The 18,876-nt window shown below is 44.5% G+C and overlaps 1 protein-coding gene and 1 long non-coding RNA gene across 12 annotated transcripts in view; one reads left to right on the forward strand and one right to left on the reverse strand.

Moving 5' to 3' along the window:
* Nucleotides 1-359: 359 nt before the first annotated feature.
* side-VIII (sidestep VIII) overlaps nucleotides 360-18,876 on the forward strand; it is a 61,983-nt gene continuing 43,466 nt past the window's right edge. For 3 of the 11 annotated variants that reach the window (XM_033377942.1, XM_033377946.1, XM_033377948.1), the window contains exons 1-3: nucleotides 361-793; nucleotides 6,524-6,912; nucleotides 9,002-9,022. In XM_033377942.1, coding sequence (XP_033233833.1) covers nucleotides 6,765-6,912; nucleotides 9,002-9,022 — 169 coding nt within the window. In that variant the 5' untranslated portion in view covers nucleotides 361-793; nucleotides 6,524-6,764. Of the gene's footprint in view, nucleotides 794-6,523; nucleotides 6,913-9,001; nucleotides 9,023-18,876 lie in introns of all 11 variants that reach the window. The other 8 variants (XM_015184579.2, XM_001361125.4, XM_015184581.2 and 5 more) reach the window with 6 other exon arrangements.
* Nucleotides 8,971-11,500, reverse strand: LOC117183583 (uncharacterized). Its single transcript, XR_004468713.1, has 2 exons — nucleotides 11,208-11,500; nucleotides 8,971-9,959 (listed from the first exon to the last, which is right to left on the reverse strand). It is a non-coding gene; the product is annotated as an uncharacterized lncRNA (long non-coding RNA).

The raw sequence follows: 18,876 nt of genomic DNA on the forward strand, positions 1-18,876 counted from the left end.
AACAAGATTGGACGTTTGCCATAATTCGAGCTGCAGCTCGTCTATAATTCATATGCCCTTAGGATTTGGGATCGAATTTTGAGGGTTTGATCCATCAGAAGGTGTACCTGCAGGGCAATCCCTTTTACACCAATACTTAACCGGAAATCTATCCCCAAAAGCCTGCTATAAAAACGCTCTACTTCGAGGGTACCACTGCTAACAGAGCTCTGTTGTCCACAGCCTCCGTTTCGTGTTGCCAGCGCATCGTGCCATGCCCTCGTCACGTCTCGTCTCGTCTTGCTCATTGGCGACGAGTGTGCTCGGCTTTTGGGGGGCCACCACTCGGGGCACACAGCATCCGTGCTTGGGTGATGCTCTGTGGCTGTGTGCCTCTGCGGCTGTCGTTCGATGCTCGGCTCTCGGGCCCGTCCGTGCCACAGTGTGTACCATAAACGCAGTTTCAGTGAGAGTTTGCGATCCCGCGGGTACGGTCGGAACTAACGGGACTTCCTTATCAGCTTGTGTCGCGAATCGGTCGCGGGTTGTGCGTGCGCCGTGTGGCAATCATTTTGCAAAAGAAAGATCCAGCCGGAGAATGCCCCCAAAATCTGTACAAATCAAAGCCTCACAAATTGGTTAAGCCGATCCGATCGGAAAATATGTGAAAAGTAGCAAGGAAATGTGGAAAACGCAGCCCTCGTAGAGAACCCCCAGAAAATCCAAAACAGAAACGTGTGCGTTTCCAGTGCGTTTCAAGTGCGCCTTTAGTCGCGTCAGTGTCGCGCGCTCTCATACACAAATTGTTAGTAATGTAAGCAAAGTTCTTCGTTGTTTCGTTGTTGTAATTGTTGTTGCAACAAGCAATTTGTTGTCGCTGTCATTGTTGCTGTTGCCTCATAGCGTACCTCAATTCCGCAAATCAAAGCATTTAAGATCCCCCACTGCGATGATCCCCGACGACTGACTACAAATCGCTTTTGCCTTTGCGTTTCTGCGTTTCAATGAAAGCCATTTTCCAGCAACAACACCAGCGGCAGCAGCAGCAGCGGCGGCGGTCAGCGATTGAAAAGCGCACGAATCTGTGAGTGGCGTCGCTGGGATTACTCTGCGTCTCTGTGTGGGATGGGACGGGAGGTTGCTCCATAGATACGTACTACACGAGTATCTGAGGGTTTTGTGTGTTTGAAAGCAAAGCCGGCAAAGCAGATAAAACGATTTCCATGCTTAGCTGCTCTTCTGATACCCTCCTCTCAGGTGCTATTATTTTATGATCCTATAAAGCAGATATATACTTGGGGGAGCTGTTTGAGTATCATTCTGTGCGAATTCTTTTGAAAATTTACTCCCAGATGCGAGAGTTCCCTTCTCTATAATCAAAGCTAGCCCGTGCAGGGTATCTACCACTCGGATCGTATAGCCTAGACTTTAGTTTTGGTTTTAGAATAGTTTTTTGCATGCTTTTGTTGCTCTTCTGGTCATACAAATTGCACGCAAAATTTGATATTGTCGAGCATTTGAGTTGGTATTTTCTATTATTCTATTTTTCGTGACTGTTCTCCAGTGTCATGTCATGCAAGCGAGCGTCCTCTTCTGCTGCTGCTGCCCCATGTGGCAAATGCCATCATATTTCATGCCATTCCAAACATAAGTGCAAAATTGCTGGCCCCTGACGCTGGGCTTGGCCTGGCCTTGGGGGTAGTGGGGCGAATGAAATACGAACTATCAACTAATGGGAAATGTTACTCGTAGCACAACTACCGCCACCCCAACCCCAACCCCAACCCCACCCTCTCTCTGTCAAGGAGAATATACATTTGTTTAAATTGCTAAATTGCTGAAGTGTGCGTGTAATTTCATTACACACTGTCTGTCGAATGTGCCACTCGAAAAGGCTGCCTGGCCTCTTCTGCTGGAGAATGCTCTTGAGCTGCAGGCGGGCATTGGAGCTGATTAAGATGAAGGGGTGGAGCAGGGGATGGGGCTGGGGTAGGCTTGGCTGGAGGCTGGGCTCATAGATACAATAGTGTGCCATCAGCAGGAGGTGCAAAATCTGTGAATGCGAATGAATGCGAGATGAATAATCAGATTAGGAATGCAAATTGAATGGAAATTTATTTGATATTCGAGTTAAATTCAAGGGGAAATTGCTGTGCTGGAATTGTGTGCTTTCACATTGGGATAAGTGCCAGCAGGCGATTGATGGGGCAACTAGAGCACAAGGTCATCTCATTTGCACAGATATTTTGTCGAAATTATTCGATAATTTTATGGAAAATGTGCTTTAAATATGGGTTAAATGCTTAGCATGCACAACATACCTCTTATTAAATATATGCTTTCTCTCTATAAACCATGAAGGGACATACGACTGCTGTTTTACTCAAAGCTATCTATTATTATGGTTGATACTCATTTTTAAGATCCTCTAAACTTCACATACGAATTACTTTAATTAAGATCACTTATCCACTTATATTTATCTATTAAGACGGAACCACCACTTCAACACCACATTGAAATCCTATCGAAATTCAACATTTAACCGAACCCTAGGGCAACATTCACCATTAGAATAGCTTTATTTCTCATTGCATCCCATTATCATAGGAAATGCCTCATTAATGGTCAGTTTTCGCACACTTAGGCTCTTTATATGCTTAACTTCCCAGCAAACTTATTTGAAACGCATCTGCTGATGCACTGTTGATGCTTTAATTAATTATGCAATTCTGGAACAATAACGACAGCAATTTATAAATGAAATCGGATACAGCCAAGTAAAACGGAACAATTGGGGGAATGGAGAAAAAAGAGCAACAACGAATTAAAGGCACAAATGTGCAATAGAACTGATGTGTTTTTAAGGTCATGGCAGCAGCTGTCTGCGTTCGAGTGATAAGAGTTTTAAGCGGTGTCACATGCATGCCCCTTAAAGTAGTGCAAAGTATGCCATGCAACGGTTAGGTACATGCCACACAATTAGCATCCTACTGGAAGAGAGCGGGGTATTAACAGCTGGCAGGATGATGACGATGTGTGCATGACGATGGCGCCAAGTGTGGAACGCTCTGATTGCTGCCCCACTCATCCCTCTCGCCCTCTCTTTGCGTCTCACTCTGGCAGTATTTTTTTAGTATTCATAAAAGTGTACTTGAACATCCCCAGGCAGTCATATGACCAGCCATGCATGTCGTTTTTTATAGGCTCACTTAGCGGCCATAAACCGCAGTAAAAAAAGCAGCAGCAACCAGAGGAGAGTGCAGGTGCAGGAGAGAGAGTTACCTCTGCTCTGAACGCCTCAAGGACCCCTTTTCTTCGGTTTTCTGCGCTTCACCCTTCGACATGCCATAATAATATTGTAACTCTTTGCACTTCAAATTGCATTTTAATGCAAACACACACTTCACTTCATTACATTACGAGTACGAGAGCACAAGCTGCAGGCAAAGCGAGAGGAAAGCGAATGGATTGGTGGAGGGTGGGGAGGCTTGCATGCCGGAAATGGAAAAGAGTCGACACACTTTGCTGCAGCAGTTGCAGCCGGAAAACATCCCACACACACACTCACACACAAACACATGCACCAACAGATACACAGACATTTGCTGACTTTGCAAGTTTGTAAATTGAAGTGCATGTCGATCGTCGAGCTGGTTGCATGCCTCAATGGCGAAAACTGGCACAATGTGCAGCTTCGCCTTCCTTCCCCGCCCACGCCATAGAAAATCACCGACCTCCCGTCCCACACGTACAGACAGCAGCAGGTTACGTATACGCAGTGGGGCACACAGTCTGGCTGGCATTAGCTAATGTGAGTCACATTTTATTGGCTGCACACAAGTTCAATATTTTTTCCCAGAGTCTAAACTGATTTGCAAAGTTTTGGCAGCAAAGTAAATGGATTTTGTCTGTATGTGGGTGGGTGTGCGACACATCAAAGATCCCAGGAGGGATGCGAAACGCCTCATCCACTCAAACCCAGTCCTCTGTGGGCCATACACACTCAAAAGTGTGGCATTGATTGCCGTTAAATTAAAGTTGAACAATCGACTTGAACAATGATGCTGTTATCCAATTGCTTCGATTGGATTGAATTCAAGTGGATTCGAGAGCTGCTGATTCGTGAGAGTGGAGTGCTACTCAAATTTTTTTTTATATTTGCCAATAGTTTAAGCTCCAGCGAAGAATCTCAGAAATGTATATTTAATCATCTCCACGTTCCAACACAGTTATTTGGTATATTTTTCAATCAAAGCTTTCACCATTTCACCGTGATTCAATCATGGACTTGCAGTGCCAGTGGCAAACACATGCAGACGAGTATTTTTCGAATAGATTTTTAGATTAGATCCAAATGTTTTCACTCCGCATATTTTTGTGTTTATATAAAATTGAATTTTATTTTTTTTTATTTACAAACGATTTACAGACACTCGCCACGGGCTTTGCTTTATTGAAATTGAAAACCATTGGCCAGGGGATTTATTAACGACATTCCACACTCCCCAATCGACAATCGGAGCTCGAAAAGGATGATTAAGTGCCGAAGCACTAGACCACTCAACCACTCGCTCAAGCGTAGGGCATGAACTCCGCTCTGACCTGTGCCACAATTTTATTTACGGCTGCGGCTTCCATTTAAAAACTATAAAAAATAAACATAAAAACACAACAACTTTTAGTTACGTTTCGGCGCAAATAAAATTAGTAGTGCGGCGAGCTAAAAGCTATGTGTCCTTCGATAAAAATCGGAGGGGGACCAGGAGCGAGTCAATATATCATAAAAGCATGTCGATACCGCTCAGCCTCTTCCTCGAATCTGCGTCATGTGGTGGTGGTGGCGGTGGCGGTGGCAGTGTAGTCGTAGTCGTAGTCTAGAAACAGTTTCCGATTTCCGTTTTCCTGTTTATCGTTTATTGAGCTTTTTTTTTCTACGCTACACAAAAGTAAAAGCAAAATCCAGACGCCATCGAGGAAAAAGAAAAACAACGCAAAATCCAAAGAGAAATTCGTACTCGTTAGCCATAACCACTCCTCCCCACTCTCCTATCTCCACGTCCATTTCCATTCCCAATTCTACCATCATCGTCAGCGTCGTCGTCATATTGAACTTTGATGGTGGCACGTTCCTTGGGCCTGCCCCACACTCACCAAGCTCCTTGCTCTTTAAAGATCTACACGCGCACGAGGATACTTTGGCACATCTTTTACCATACTGGCACGCTGCAGCCTGGCATTACCATCTTCCATCTTTCGTGTCTGCCAGCCTGCCAGCCCGCCAGGAGGCGTGTGGCGTGTGTTGTTAGTCATTTATATGGGCCACATAAATTATAACAAATATGTACGCAGACGGCATTCCAAATGCCGATTTCTCACTGCTTTCCGCTTAGTGGATGTTATAAATAATCTTTAATTAAAAGAAGCCCCTATGCTCGGGAGCAGAATATGTTTTAAAATATTGAGGTGTACGCGTACGTGACGCTGCTGTGACGCTTCTGTGTGCGGAAACGGCCTGTGATTTGTAGATGTCAAAATGTGCGAGCAGGCATCGCCAGGAGCCCTTAATTAGCTTTCGGAGATGCCAGTATGCCATGTGTGTTGGGATGGTGATTGGTTAAATTTACCCAACATTTTCTGATTAGGAACAGCGTTTAATCCATCGATCAGGAATAAAATTCAGAACAAAACTGGCAAAAAGCCTCAACCCTTTCAACGTGTCAGGAAACAATGCAAAATGGATGAACTCATTTGTTTCTGGTTTTGTTCATAGCCCAAGCAGTGACCTTCTTACCGTCTCTATTTGTTTTTATCGGATTCGGTTCGTCACGTGGCTCGAACAAAGTAAAAAAAAAGAGTTTTTCCTCTTATAGAACACCTGTAGAAATGCAAAGGAATGGTTTAAAAAACCATGACAATCCATGGGACACACAATCAATTATCTGTACGAAATCAAGTTTCCGCATAACTCTCCCTCAATCAACGCTTTAAATCCTAATCCGCGTGAAACTTGCACTTATATTTTGTCAGGCATTGGTTTGTGTCGTGTTGCATTTATTTCCATAATTGGGTTTGAAAATACTACGTAAATTGAACATTTCAGTCGCATAAATAACGTGCGTTACAATTGCCATAAATTCAAAAGTGAAAACAAACAAATTAACCCAATAAAATTGTACAAAAATCACATAAATTACATTTTCCCTCTGTTATGGTTGTGGCATGGGCGAATGGGCGGGAAAAGTGCAATGAATTTGCTTACAAATTTGCCAAAAACCAAAAATAGAGGCAATTAAATAAATTTCTCACAATAGGATTTCCCTCAGCAGCGGCAGAAGCGACAGCAGCGACAACAAACTGCAATTATCTGTAAAATGGAATGAAATTCTCGTTTTATTTTCGGGTTTTTCCTTTCGTTTTACTTTATTTATTGACATGTCAACAAATGTTGCATTATGCTATCACCCTCTCCCTCTCTCTATCTCTCTCTCTGTCTGTCTCTAACAATCTCTCCCTCTGTTCTGACTATCGCTTTCTTTCACAGCAGTTGCGATAAATAAGTTGTAAACCAAATTCGCGCCAAAGAATCAGCTACAGCAAAATGTTTCCGGGTCAGAGAAAAGTGTGAAGAGAAGCAGAAAGGCGTTGCCACAGAGAAACTGCAGAGGAGACACAGTACACGAACCTGGACCAGGACCCACCAAAGCCGAGCCACTGCCAACGTCAAAGCTCTTCCACAGACTGCAAAGACCACACACAGAACACAGATCGAGAGCAGGGCCATCATGGGCCAGGCCTCGCTCTTCTGCTGCCACTGCTGCTGCCTGCTGGTGTGCCTCGTCCTGTCCACGCTAAATGGCCCGGCGGCTGGAGCAACACGTGTCCGTGTCAGCTCCTCCACGACCATGACACGCAACATCGAGGAGGAGAACGGTAAGTGTTGCACAAAGAACCATCCCTCCCAGTATATCTATCTATGTTTCCAGGTCGATTTGAGCGTTGCTTTATATTGATATAGACGGGGCACTGATTTCGTTAGCTTTTCCCATAAACTGATTGTGCCTAGCGGCTGCTGCTTCCACCCCTGCCCACGATGCGCAGTGCTCTCCACTCTTTCTCTCTCGTTGTCTCTTTCTTTTCGCGTGTGTATGTGGCTCAGTAATTTAATTTAAAGTGAAAAGTTTGACTGCCATTAAGGCCGTGTGTGCGGCATGTGTGTGTGTGTCCCTGACGCAACTTTTATTCAATCAACATAAAGTTTATTGTGTGTAAAGAAATTGGGTTTTGCGGATCGACAAAGCGGTGCTGCGTCCTTTGTCGTTGCATTATCGAGTAAATGGAATTTTCAGGGTTTTATGCGTGCGGAAATTATGCCGAAAATTGTTATGGATTCGAAATTGATTTCGATTTCTTTGGTTGCGACTGCGACTGCGAATCTCTCCCGATGGTTCTGGCTCGAGGCTGGTCAAAAACTTTCTTCCACTGGCCATCAAATAATAAAATTCGGCCAATAAATAAGCCCTGGGGGGGGGGGAGGAAGTGGCACAGGCCGAAGTTCAAGTATGGAAAAAGGGCAACAAAACTTTGCCAAGTATCCAAAAAGTTGGCCAAGAAGATGGAACAATGAGCAGAGCAGAGCAGAACAGAGAAGACTGCATTAGCCTGGCCAGAAGTTTTCGGTAATCTACGAAGCGCCCTGCCCTCCCCTGCCCACACATATTTCGTCTCAATTAACAGGGCGTATGAGCAATCTGGGGGATCACATATACGCTCACGCATACGCCCTGTGGAACGTCATTTACAGAGCAGACCAGGCCAATGCAGCGGTCCAACGCCTGCGGCCTGGGGTTGCATATTGTTTCACTTCACAGGATCCCTGGCACCACAGTCAAAAGTTTTCCAAACAGAAACGAAGGCAAGACTGAGACTGAGGTATTCCAGGGTATAAGGGACTTCATAAATTTAGATTTTATATGTTTTCAATTGAATTTCGTTGTTGCGCCATCAGAAACTTTTTACTTTGGCATTTCCATGTTTTCCAAGGCAACAACTTTGCAGCACACGCCTTCCGCTGGAGGCCTCCTCCTGCAGAAACAGAGAGAGCCGTAGACCACTTCCTTCGGTTCTCTGCTGCCACACTGCTCTGCTCAGCGGCCTGTGGACTGCTGAAAAAGTATTTATCGCATTTCTATGAAAACAACCTACTCAACATTTTGGCCAAAAACTTTGGAATTATGTTTGGCTTGCCGCTCCACACATACAGGAACACTGTGGCCGAGCAAAGTTTTCCATTTGCACCATAGCAGGAGAGCACCGAAAGCCGCATCAGACAGCCTTATAAATACTTACTTAGAGGCATATCTGATGAGTAAAGTTTGAGCTCCCCGAAAACAGTGTAAACTTCGATTCGGCTGTCCATATCTCAAGTTTTTGAAGGCGATTTAACGCCAGATTTACCGCCAGATCTGTCTTTCATGCAGAGGAGGGAGAGAGTCAGTTGTTTTGGCCAAGGGAGTTTGTTGGCTCGTCAACGGGACAGGAAAGGAGTTGTAGCTGGAGTTACTTTAAGCAAAGCAATTGGTTCTTCTGCGGAACAAGTTTCGTCTTGCAAAGGGTACACGAGTACATCACACACTCGACTGCACTGATTTTCTTATTCAATTCTGAAGAAAGTTCTCCGGGAAAACGGTATTTCGCACTCGAATGCGTGGCTGCTTGGTAGAAGTCTGTTTTTTGGGAATTGTTCATTTGGCTCCTTAAAGAAAGCCGTTTTCGCGCTCCTGACAATAAACAAATTCCTTTAAGTTACTGAAGAATATAATTTTGCAGACAAAATATATATTAATATAATTAATATATTATTATTTATATTTATTTATATTTATTTATACTTTTTGTATATTTATATATTAAGTATACATTTTTTCCCATTTTCTTTGCATGTTCTTCATTTCAAATATATCTCCTTTGATTTTACTTAAATTTTCTTTCTTTAATATTTGTTTTCCTAATTTTCTTACAGCTTTACTTTTGCTTTTGGCTGGTAAGTTGTTGACCAAGTTTTCTTTTAGCCCAAAACACGCTTTTTGTGCACAATTCTCACCCTTCTTAGCCCCTCTTTTTAGCCAGATTATCAACATATTATTGACGTTTGAGCCAGGGACAGCCCAAACAATTTGCACACCAAATTGACCAGGCCAACAGATGCGTTCGCCACGCCCCACGCCACCACACACTCACACACACACGCGCAGGAATCGAAGCGGCTTAGTAACCGTACAGAGGAATGGATGGATGGGACAAGCCAAAGTCAAGCATCAACTTGAAGGGAAAACCCAAAAAAAAAAAGAAAACAGAACAGAAAAACAGCCAAAACAACTTTCGGCTGGTCAAAAGTCGCCCCTCTGCTATCGCATGTCCTTATATTTATGTGTGTGAGTCTGTGTCTGTGTCTGTGTGCGTGTCCAGTTGTCCAGAAAAAACTTTCGCCTCGAATGTTGGCTCGAAAATCGTTGAAAAATCCGATGCAGCAGCAGCAGCAGCAAGGAAGCCGCCGCTTGACAGCGCGTTGAATGACAAGCAGTGCTCTTCGGTCGTTGAGTTTGTCAAGATTTTCCTTGCTTTTCTTTGGCTTTTCTTTGGGCTTTTCCTCTCTCTGGTCTCTGCATGTCCTCTGTCCGCTGTGTCTTGTGCCTGATATGGAGTAGCCTACTTCTGTTTCTTCTTCAAAGGAAACCACCTCTGCCTCACTCCATTTGCTGTGACTTTTTCCCAGTTTTTCCCCTGTTTCCCCCATTTTCGACCCATTTTGGTGGCTTTTCTTTGCCGTTGTTTGCCTTGGGGCCGATTTGGAAATGCGTGGCCATACTTCATTCATTTCATGGCTTTGCAGAGGGACATTTATCATCGGGCCCTCGAGTGCGTCACAAAAAGGCAGCGCCCGCCATCAGTAGGCGTCCGTCCTGTCCTCCTTGTGATTTCTATATTTTTGTATTTTGTTGTTATACCCGATACTCAAAATGAGTATTGGGGTATATTAGATTTGTGGTAAAAGTGGATGTGTGTAACGTCCAGAAGGAATCGTTTCCGACCCCATAAAGTATATATATTCTTGATCAGCATCAATAGCCGAGTCGATTGAGCCATGTCTGTCTGTCCGTCTGTCCGTCTGTCCGTCCGTCCGTCTGTCCGTCCCCTTCAGCGCCTAATGCTCAAAGACTATAAGAGCTAGAGCAACGATGTTTTGGATCCAGACTTCTGTGATATGTCACTGCTCCAAAAATATTTCAAAACTTTGCCCCGCCCACTTCCGCCCCCACAAAGGGCGAAAATCTGTGGCATCCACAATTTTGACGATACGAGAAAACTAAAAACGCAGAATCGTAGAAGATTACTATATCTTCTAGAGTGCAAAATCTGAACCAGATCGTATAATTATTATAGCCAGAATCACGAAAACAATTTCACTCTTTCTCGCTCTGTCTCACTCTAACACACAGGTTTCATGGTCGGTTTTGCCAATTGCAAAATATGAGTTCAAGGATCTCAGAACCTATAAAAGCCAGAGCAACCAAATTTGGTATCCACACTCCTGTGATATCGGACCTTGACCGTTTCCTGTCCAAATTTCGCCACACCCCCTTCCGCCCCCGCAAAGGACGAAAATCTGAGGCAACCACAAATCTCAGAGACTATTAAGGCTAGAGTAACCAAATTTGGTACACACACTCCTTTAAGATGTCACTATAAAACGTATATCTCAGAATTTCGCCCCACCCCCATCCGCCCCCACAAAGGACGAAAATCTGTTGCATCCACAATATTGCAGATTTGAGAAAACTTAAAACGCAGAATCATAGATAATGACCATATCTATCAGGTTGCTGAATCTGGATCAGATCAGATCATTTTCATAGCCAACAGGAACAAATCAATTTGCACTGGCTACACAGCGCCCGACATCACGCTCAGACTGATTTTCTGTCTCTCTCGCACGCACTCTTTGTCGTGTCGTTAAATATTAGCGGCGTCTGCCGGAGGAGAGCCATACTGACTTAGTATCGGGTATAACCGTAGAGTTGCGGTGTCCGCAGCAACTCACAACGTTCCCCCTCGTTTTTTTTTATGTGCGTCGGGAGGGGGATGAGCAAGGATAGCAAAAACAACACACGAAAAATGGAGGAATATTTTGCCACCCGAAAATGTTAAATAGATTTCATTTCACTTACTCTTCGGCTGGCCCTGCCTTTCTCGCTGTGTATATGTATCTTTCTCTCTGTGTGTACTCTCCACCTCTCTTCACTCTGGCTATCCGCCTCTCTTTTATTCATGGCACTTTTTGCCCCTCTTAACGCTCGTGTTATTTTTGTATATGAATTTCTGCGGTTACATTGAATATTAAGGAGCAAAAGGAGCTCTGCGGCCAGAGGTTCGGTTCGGGCAATTTCCAGGTCAAAAAAGTGGAAAATTTTAAGCCTACTTGAAATTTATTTGCACTCATTACAGCCGACAGTTCCCTTAGAGAGAGAGAGAGAGTGAGAGAGAGACAGAGAGAAAACTCAGAGAGAGAGAGAGGGAAAGAAAGAACTCGTTTTTGGCTTACAGGTTAAGCTCCTTGCGCGAGGGGATTCGGTATGATATCTCCAATTGGATATCAGACCTAGAGACAGACACACTAATGAGCAAATAAAGCTTAGCGGCGAGAGGCCCAACACTAATAAGGGGAGGGACGGGCTGGGCCAGAGAGAGAAATGACAAAACACTTTTCCACTCGAATCTGCACATCTGACTTATGGGCTTTTCCATGTAAATGCCACACAGGATAAAAGATACTTTCTGCTTTAGGGCCGATTTCTTTGCAGCAAGTTGTCGCCTCTGCCATATGCCAGGGGGATGCGCAAGGGAGCAAGCAGCTCATAGAAAAATCCTACAACTTTGTCCTCTTCCTGGAAGTAGCAGCTATATTGTCGGGCTCCTCTGACCGACTGACTGACAACTATTATGCTTTGTTAATCGGCTTAGAATTCCCTACTGTTCCCTATCCCTGCCTCTGGTGCTATTTCTGGGGTTTTCGGGCCAAAAGATGTTGCCATGTGGTTGCCAGCAGATTGTCATTGCCCTATGTGTGTCCTACATCCTTCTGGCTTCGTTTACGAACATTTCTGATTGTTCATTTGCCACACACGCGCGCTAAAAACTCAGACCGCAGACAGGGCTCCTGCTTACATCCATCCATCCATCCTTCCTTCCACCTGGTAGTAAGCAGTAAGCAGATGAGGCAAGGCTTTGTCTTTGTCGGAATGCCACCATAACCACCACCCTCCGCCCCCCACAACCGAAATTGCGGCCTCTGTCTCTGCCCCTATGTGGCGGCAGACAGCTTAGGACTTGGGCAAAGGGCTCCGCTCCCCATTTGGCTGTGGAATCGAAAAAATTGTTCCGTGTGTGGGTCTCTCTGCTCTTTCGTTAGCATTCCGTGTGGAATTTGATACTTGATTATTTGTTGCCGGCCTCAAGCGTGCATAATATATCAAAGTGGCGTCAACGTCAACTCGGTTGTGCTGGGCCCCACCTCCGACCCCGACCCCGCCCCCGCCACCAAACCAAACCCTCATTTTGTTGCGATGTACATATCTCTGGAAGAACGACATGTGTAGACATCATGTGTTGGCAGGATACACAGTGCCGGGGCCCCTGATTTTAGTTACATTTTAGTGTTGGCCGCACAATAAATAAATAAGCAGTTGTTGGTTCCAGCTTCTTGGGGCCCTCCCTCTGTTTTGGGCCTCTGCATTATCCTTCCACCTGCCCCAGGGGCCTCTCCTGTCAGCGCTCCTTTCGTGCGTTGCGTCTCGTTTTGTATGCTAAAGAGAGGAGATCCAGATCCCGACCACACAGTGGAGGAGGAAGTGCTCTTTAATTCCATGCCCAAATCTCACACGCAGAAAAAAAACACACACAAAATCTCCCGCAAAACTTTTTCATTAATCTTTTGATTTTTCTTGCAAATTGTTATTGTTGTTGTTTTTGTGGCAGGATTGGATTTGCATACCTAAATTGTTATTGTTGTTGCTCAAAAGAAGTCGAATTGTGGAAAACATTTCAGCTTTGGGTCAAGAAGTGACAAGAAATCTTTGAGAAATCCAAGGGATGTTGGGGAAATGAGCTGGGAAAAACCAAATAACCAATACTTAATACTTAAGCAATGTTTCAGCTTTAAATCAAAAGATATTTTGACTTATTGTCGGAATAAAAGCCACAGCCCACAGAAAAGTTTTTCTCTAACAAGGATTTGTTTCGTTTTTCTTTCAATTAGCATTGAAATGGGTTCTTCCTCCGGCTATTGAGAAAATTATAAAACACAACAATGGAACCTCCGTAATCCCTTAACTGAGGCCACTCCCATGATTATGCTATCCTCAATTGAAGGTGCAACATATTTCAGTACTCGTTTTATTTTTCTTTCCCCGAAGTGCAAACAAACCGGCGGAAGTTTATATTTAGCAACTTTAAGCACACACCAAAGAGGGCCGAAACTACTCCGTAGAACCCGCCCAAAAGGCAGCACACATGCTCTTGAGATGTTGTCCGGAGCGCAGAGGGGCATTCGGCATAAGGGAGCTATAACGAAATTAAAAAATTGACAAACAAAAAAGTTTTCATATAAAATACAAGGCGATGGAACAGCCGCGGCAGCAATAGTGGCAGCGGCAGCGGCAGCCGCAGCGGCATCCATGGAAAAGTTTAGCCCCAGGAAAATATATTTGTGTTGCATTTAAAGTTTCTGATAGCCGAGAAAAAGGAAGGAAAAAAGCAGGCAAATCAGCGCAAAGTTTTTCAATAAATTTATATTTATGCTAAATAAACGAGAAGGAGTCGTTTTTGTCTGGTTGTCGTTGAAACATAAATAGATATTGATTCAAGGTTTCAGGAGTGGCTTGCACCCTGGAACATCCCCTTGCAGGGGCTCAAAGGAAGCCAACCAAACTGGCAATTAGTCCGTGGCAAAGCCTGGTGCTTGAGGCCTAATCATAGACGTTGAGTCCTTGGCAGCACACACACTGATAGTCGTACAGGGTACGGATAGGGACCAAGAGAAACCTTAAAGGCTTAGGGACAGGCCCGAATGCCACGTGCAGCCACAGCCTCTGTGGGGAGTAACCTGCAAGTGCACATGTCAGAGGGTCCTGGCTGCTTCACAGGAAGCCAGGGCAAACGCACATCCGTGCATCCGGGCGGCATCCACTAGCACATTCATAACAATTTGTCGGCAAAGAATGTGCCCCGAAAATCTCATTCTCTCTCTCTCTCTGTCTCTGTCTCTGCCAATTGTTGTACAACATTTCGGGGTAATTTGCATACAAAAACCCAAATTAAAATTTGACTGGACAGTGTAGCAGGCTTTTATGTAGCAGCAGCAGGAGTCCGTCCATGCATGCCACATTTCTCGCTCTCTCTTTCTCTCCCTCTCTCTATATGCTTCTATGGTCCATTGTGGGGTTATTTCTCGAATATGTTGCAATCTCCTCGACATTCCTTGCACTTTTCTAATTAGACTAGAGAGAGCGAGCGAGTGAGAGGGCAGTCATAACAGAAAGTTAATTATATCCTGGTATATCCTGGGGTGCACGCGGGTATATTGTACTCGTGCAGATTTTGTAACTTATATGAGATCTTGGATTTTCACCCCTTCTTTGTAGTTGTACTCCAGAGGGTATACCACTGCCTTTTGCTCCGCTTTGAATCCCCGCGGGCATTTTGAAATTTGATTAATAGAGTGCTTTCCATGTGAAGCCATTGTGGACGAGATTTTGAATTCGGAACAGCAGAAGGCAGCAGCAGCGGAGCAGGATATGGCAATCATAAACGAATGCCAACCGCGACTTTCCATCCAAGGCCACGCCCACATGTACATACATGGGAGTCTTCCCGTACTGCTCCCCTACCCCCGCCCACTTCAAAGCGCAATAACAATTTTACAATTCAATTTCGCTTTTAGTCTCCAGATATTGTGTGCTTTAGGAGGTTGCACTTGAAATGGGTGTGGGTGTGGGAGTGGCAGTGGCAGCGCCAGTGCAAGTGGGAGTAGTAGTAGTCTCCCTTCCCCCTCCTCCCACTCCACCCACTCCAACTCCTTGTGTTCATATGCTCTCTTTATTTTATTGCTTCAAATTGTTTGTAGCCATTTCGCATTTGTGCCGCCCGGCTGCGCAACAGCGACATAGAAGCATTTAACTTTGTGTCGAGAGCTAGAGAGGTATGGGGGAGACGCGGAGAGGCGGAGAGGGAGTGTCAGAGGGAGGGCGCACAAAATAAAAACATCGCGGAGCAACTAAAACCAACTTCACTTCAAAAAAAATACTACTAAAAATAAAGAGAAAAAAGAAAGGACCAGAATAAAGCTGAAACTAAAACAACGCGGCGACAGCAAAAAAGTTGTCAACTCTCCCTTCCCTTCTCTTCCCAGCCCCCGCCACATCACTACAAGGAGGAGAAGGAGCAGCACTAAGAGGGGGAAAAGAAGGAGAAGCAGTTCCGGCTAAATGTAGGCGAAAGAGCCGTCAGTGTAGTGGGTGGAAACTTCATCTGTGCGGCATGGCTCTAGTTTCCAGTTCGAGTTCCACTAACAGTCCAAGTCGAAGTCAAGTTACGCGCGCACTACTCTGGACCATGCCACAACCGAACCGAACAGAACAGAACAGAACAGAACACGGTCGAGTAGCCTGCCACACAGGGGACACAGGACAAGGAACTAGAAAGAAAGGGTTGCACCATGGACCAACTGTATAGATACCCTAGGAAATTGTCTAGTATATATGATAGAATTATGGGATTCTGATTAACATTTCCTAAAACGTGTCGACCTTGTGAATGGGTAGAATATTCTTTAGAAAACGGGAGAGTTTTACCTACAAATATAGAAAAATACATGCCACAGCTATTGAGGCTAATCAGTAATACTTCTGGCGCCAGAAACGATCCCTTCTGTGGCACTAAAACATCTCTTCACAATCGCCATACCCTCTTGTAGGGTATAAACAGGAAAACAGGGAAAAGTAGATTTCAGCTTCGGCTTCGACTTCAGCTTGAACTCCCACGGCGACCCATGGGCCAAATGAAATTGCCAATGTGAAAGTGTAGAAAAATGCAGGCGGCAAAGACATCCAAGGGAGGCAAGGCACTGTGCAGGGACATGGGGGATTGGCTTGAGGGACTGAACTAGTATGTGAGCTGGTTGGGGGCCTGATGGGGGCGTGGCGTGCGTTTTCCGCCAGTTAAACTGTAAAGTAAACGTACAAAATGTTAAATCAAAGCCAAACATAGGAGGCGTAACTGGTGGAACTTTCTCAACACTGGTCGTCCAGTGAGCAGACACACTCTCCTCCTGTCGTCCTCCTCTCCCTGCCTCACTATGCTTGAACCAAGGATAAAGTTTCGCCTGCACTTTTGAAGAGTTATTTGATTGAAGGCGATTTACACAGCCACCTGGGGAAAGATGATACACAATGATATATGACAATCTCCTACATACAGTGTGTATAGTGGGGTTTTGTTTACCTGTAAGATGGGTCTAAAAGGTTTATTCTTCAAGCAGTTCAAGTGAAATCAATAAAAGGATGCCCAGAATTTACTCGGCGAATATTGCAACCTCTGTCTACCCATTAAACCGAAGCCATCATATTAGAAAACCATAAGGTACCGTTTAACAATGCTGATACAAATACTTAATGAAGTTATTTTAAAATGCCATACAAGAAAGACCAATTATTTTGGGCCTTCCATTATGCTCTATCGATCTATGACTATGAATATTTCAACATGCAACACCTAATGCGCCCTCGTAACAATAGTGCGGAGGCATTATTAATGCCCCTTCATTATGGTTCGTTTTGCAAAAAATAGTTAATCGATTAAGCAAATATTTGTCAGCACTAAAAGTGTGTACTTTCCCACACCCTTTGTCTCTACAGGCCCGCCCCTTGTGCAATCGTCGTACGGTATTTTTTTTTAAGTCGCAGGGGCATATGCATTTTCTGTGTGTCATCCATTTTAATATTTCAACAAAACCAGAAATGACGTTGTAAAACCGACGCGGCTATATGTCAAATATACCGCCACACCGCCACCCCCTACGTCCTGCCCGTCCCGCTCCGTCCCTGTGTTCTGTCCTCCATAGGTGTGTGCGTGTTTCTGTTTCTGGTTTGAGTTTTTAAAAATTTGCATGTAGATTTCATCGCATACACATGAAAATATATTTTCACAGCGGGTGGGTGGCGAGGAAAAGCGGGAAAACTGGTAGCCGCTGCTGCATTTTAATAAATTTATGATTTTATTTTGCATTTTTTCTACTTTAACCACTCGTCTCCCTCTCTCTCTCTTTCTCTCTCTGGTTTTCTTCCCTACTCCCCCAAGCCACCCAACAAATGTGTGTCATTCGCCTGACAATTTTCGAACAAAAGGAAAACTAGAGAGAGAGAGAGAGATATGGCGGGGGAAAAAAGCACAGGGAAAGGTCCATAAATAACGAAGCATTTTACTTTGTATTTGCTGGATGAGATTTATAAATGTTCTGCTCTGTTCTGTTCTGTTCTGTTTGGGGTTTTTATTTCTTTTTTTTTTGTTGTTTTTTTTTTTGTTTTTTGATTCAGAGTCGGATTTTGTTTCATTGCTATGCCGCCGCCTGCCACATTTCGTTGAATGAAATGAAAAAATAATTGAAATATTTGCCAATCAGCAGTGCGGCTGCAAAGAGTGTGCGAGAGATAGAGAGAGGAGGTCTGGTGGGTAGAGCAGAGATCGCACAGATAAGGCGGAAAGCATTTTCCCAGGAATTCCCCAATTGCTGTCTGCGGCACGTTAATAAGCTCTCACACACACATACACACACATTCTTCTTCTGTGTTCCAGTATGCGTGTTATCGGAGCTGTCACTGCGCTCGGCTCTCGGCCCTTTGTTGCTGTCGGGTCCTTTGGCTGGGCCACGGGTCCTCCTGGAGGACTGTCGATTATCGAGTCGAGATTATTAACCTGTCAGTGGGCTGGAGCGCTTTGTCTTTGCCGCACCCACCCTCCCCGCTTTTCGCCATTCCCGTTACGCGTACGAATGCCACATATTCCCGTTAACAATGACAGCTGCCGCGCGCATTAACGTACAAATATTTGTTTTCTTTGGTGGGAAAAACAATTCCGCAGGTTTTTTTAATGTTGGTTCTTTCTCTTGAAAGAAATGCATGGTGATCGACTATGGAATACCTGAGAATAAAAATCTACTATGTGTCCTTCGTCTTAGGTCCGTTTTCCATAAGATAAAGCATAACTATCGCCTAGTTTCTAAGAACTGTATACTTGCTGTATACAACTGGAGATTGCTCCAATTGAAAAAGTGACACGAAATTATATTCCAAATTCGACTAATGAAATTGCGGTGAACTGTTGAAGCGAATTTTTTTTGTGATCGGCTCTCGAGCAAACTACTAATGAAACAAACGGATATTTCCCTGCTCCCGCAAAATCATATTCAACTCGACATTGCCAATGACGACACCATAACAGTAACAGTAACAGTAACAATGACAGTTGCAGCAGCAGCAGCAGCAGCAGGAGCAGCAACGGTTATGACAGCGTACCACTAACCATTATAGTAACCGTTAGAGTCGCACAACTGCGGCTGCTGCAACATTGTGTTGCGACTCCGAACATGGCAATTGGATGTGCAATTGCCGCACGAGTGCGGCGGCGGCTTTTAAATTTTAATTAACTCGAGAGTCGACTCCCGGACTCTCGGGGGCAAAAACACGGAGAGTCGAAAGCAGAAAAAGTTATTATTTATTTCATGTTATTTTGTGCTGTTTCAACGCGTTCCATAAATGCCACCCCCCCTACAGTCAGGAGAGGAAG

This window comes from Drosophila pseudoobscura, chromosome 3, assembly GCF_009870125.1.
Source record: "Drosophila pseudoobscura strain MV-25-SWS-2005 chromosome 3, UCI_Dpse_MV25, whole genome shotgun sequence".
Taxonomy (NCBI): domain Eukaryota; kingdom Metazoa; phylum Arthropoda; class Insecta; order Diptera; family Drosophilidae; genus Drosophila; species Drosophila pseudoobscura.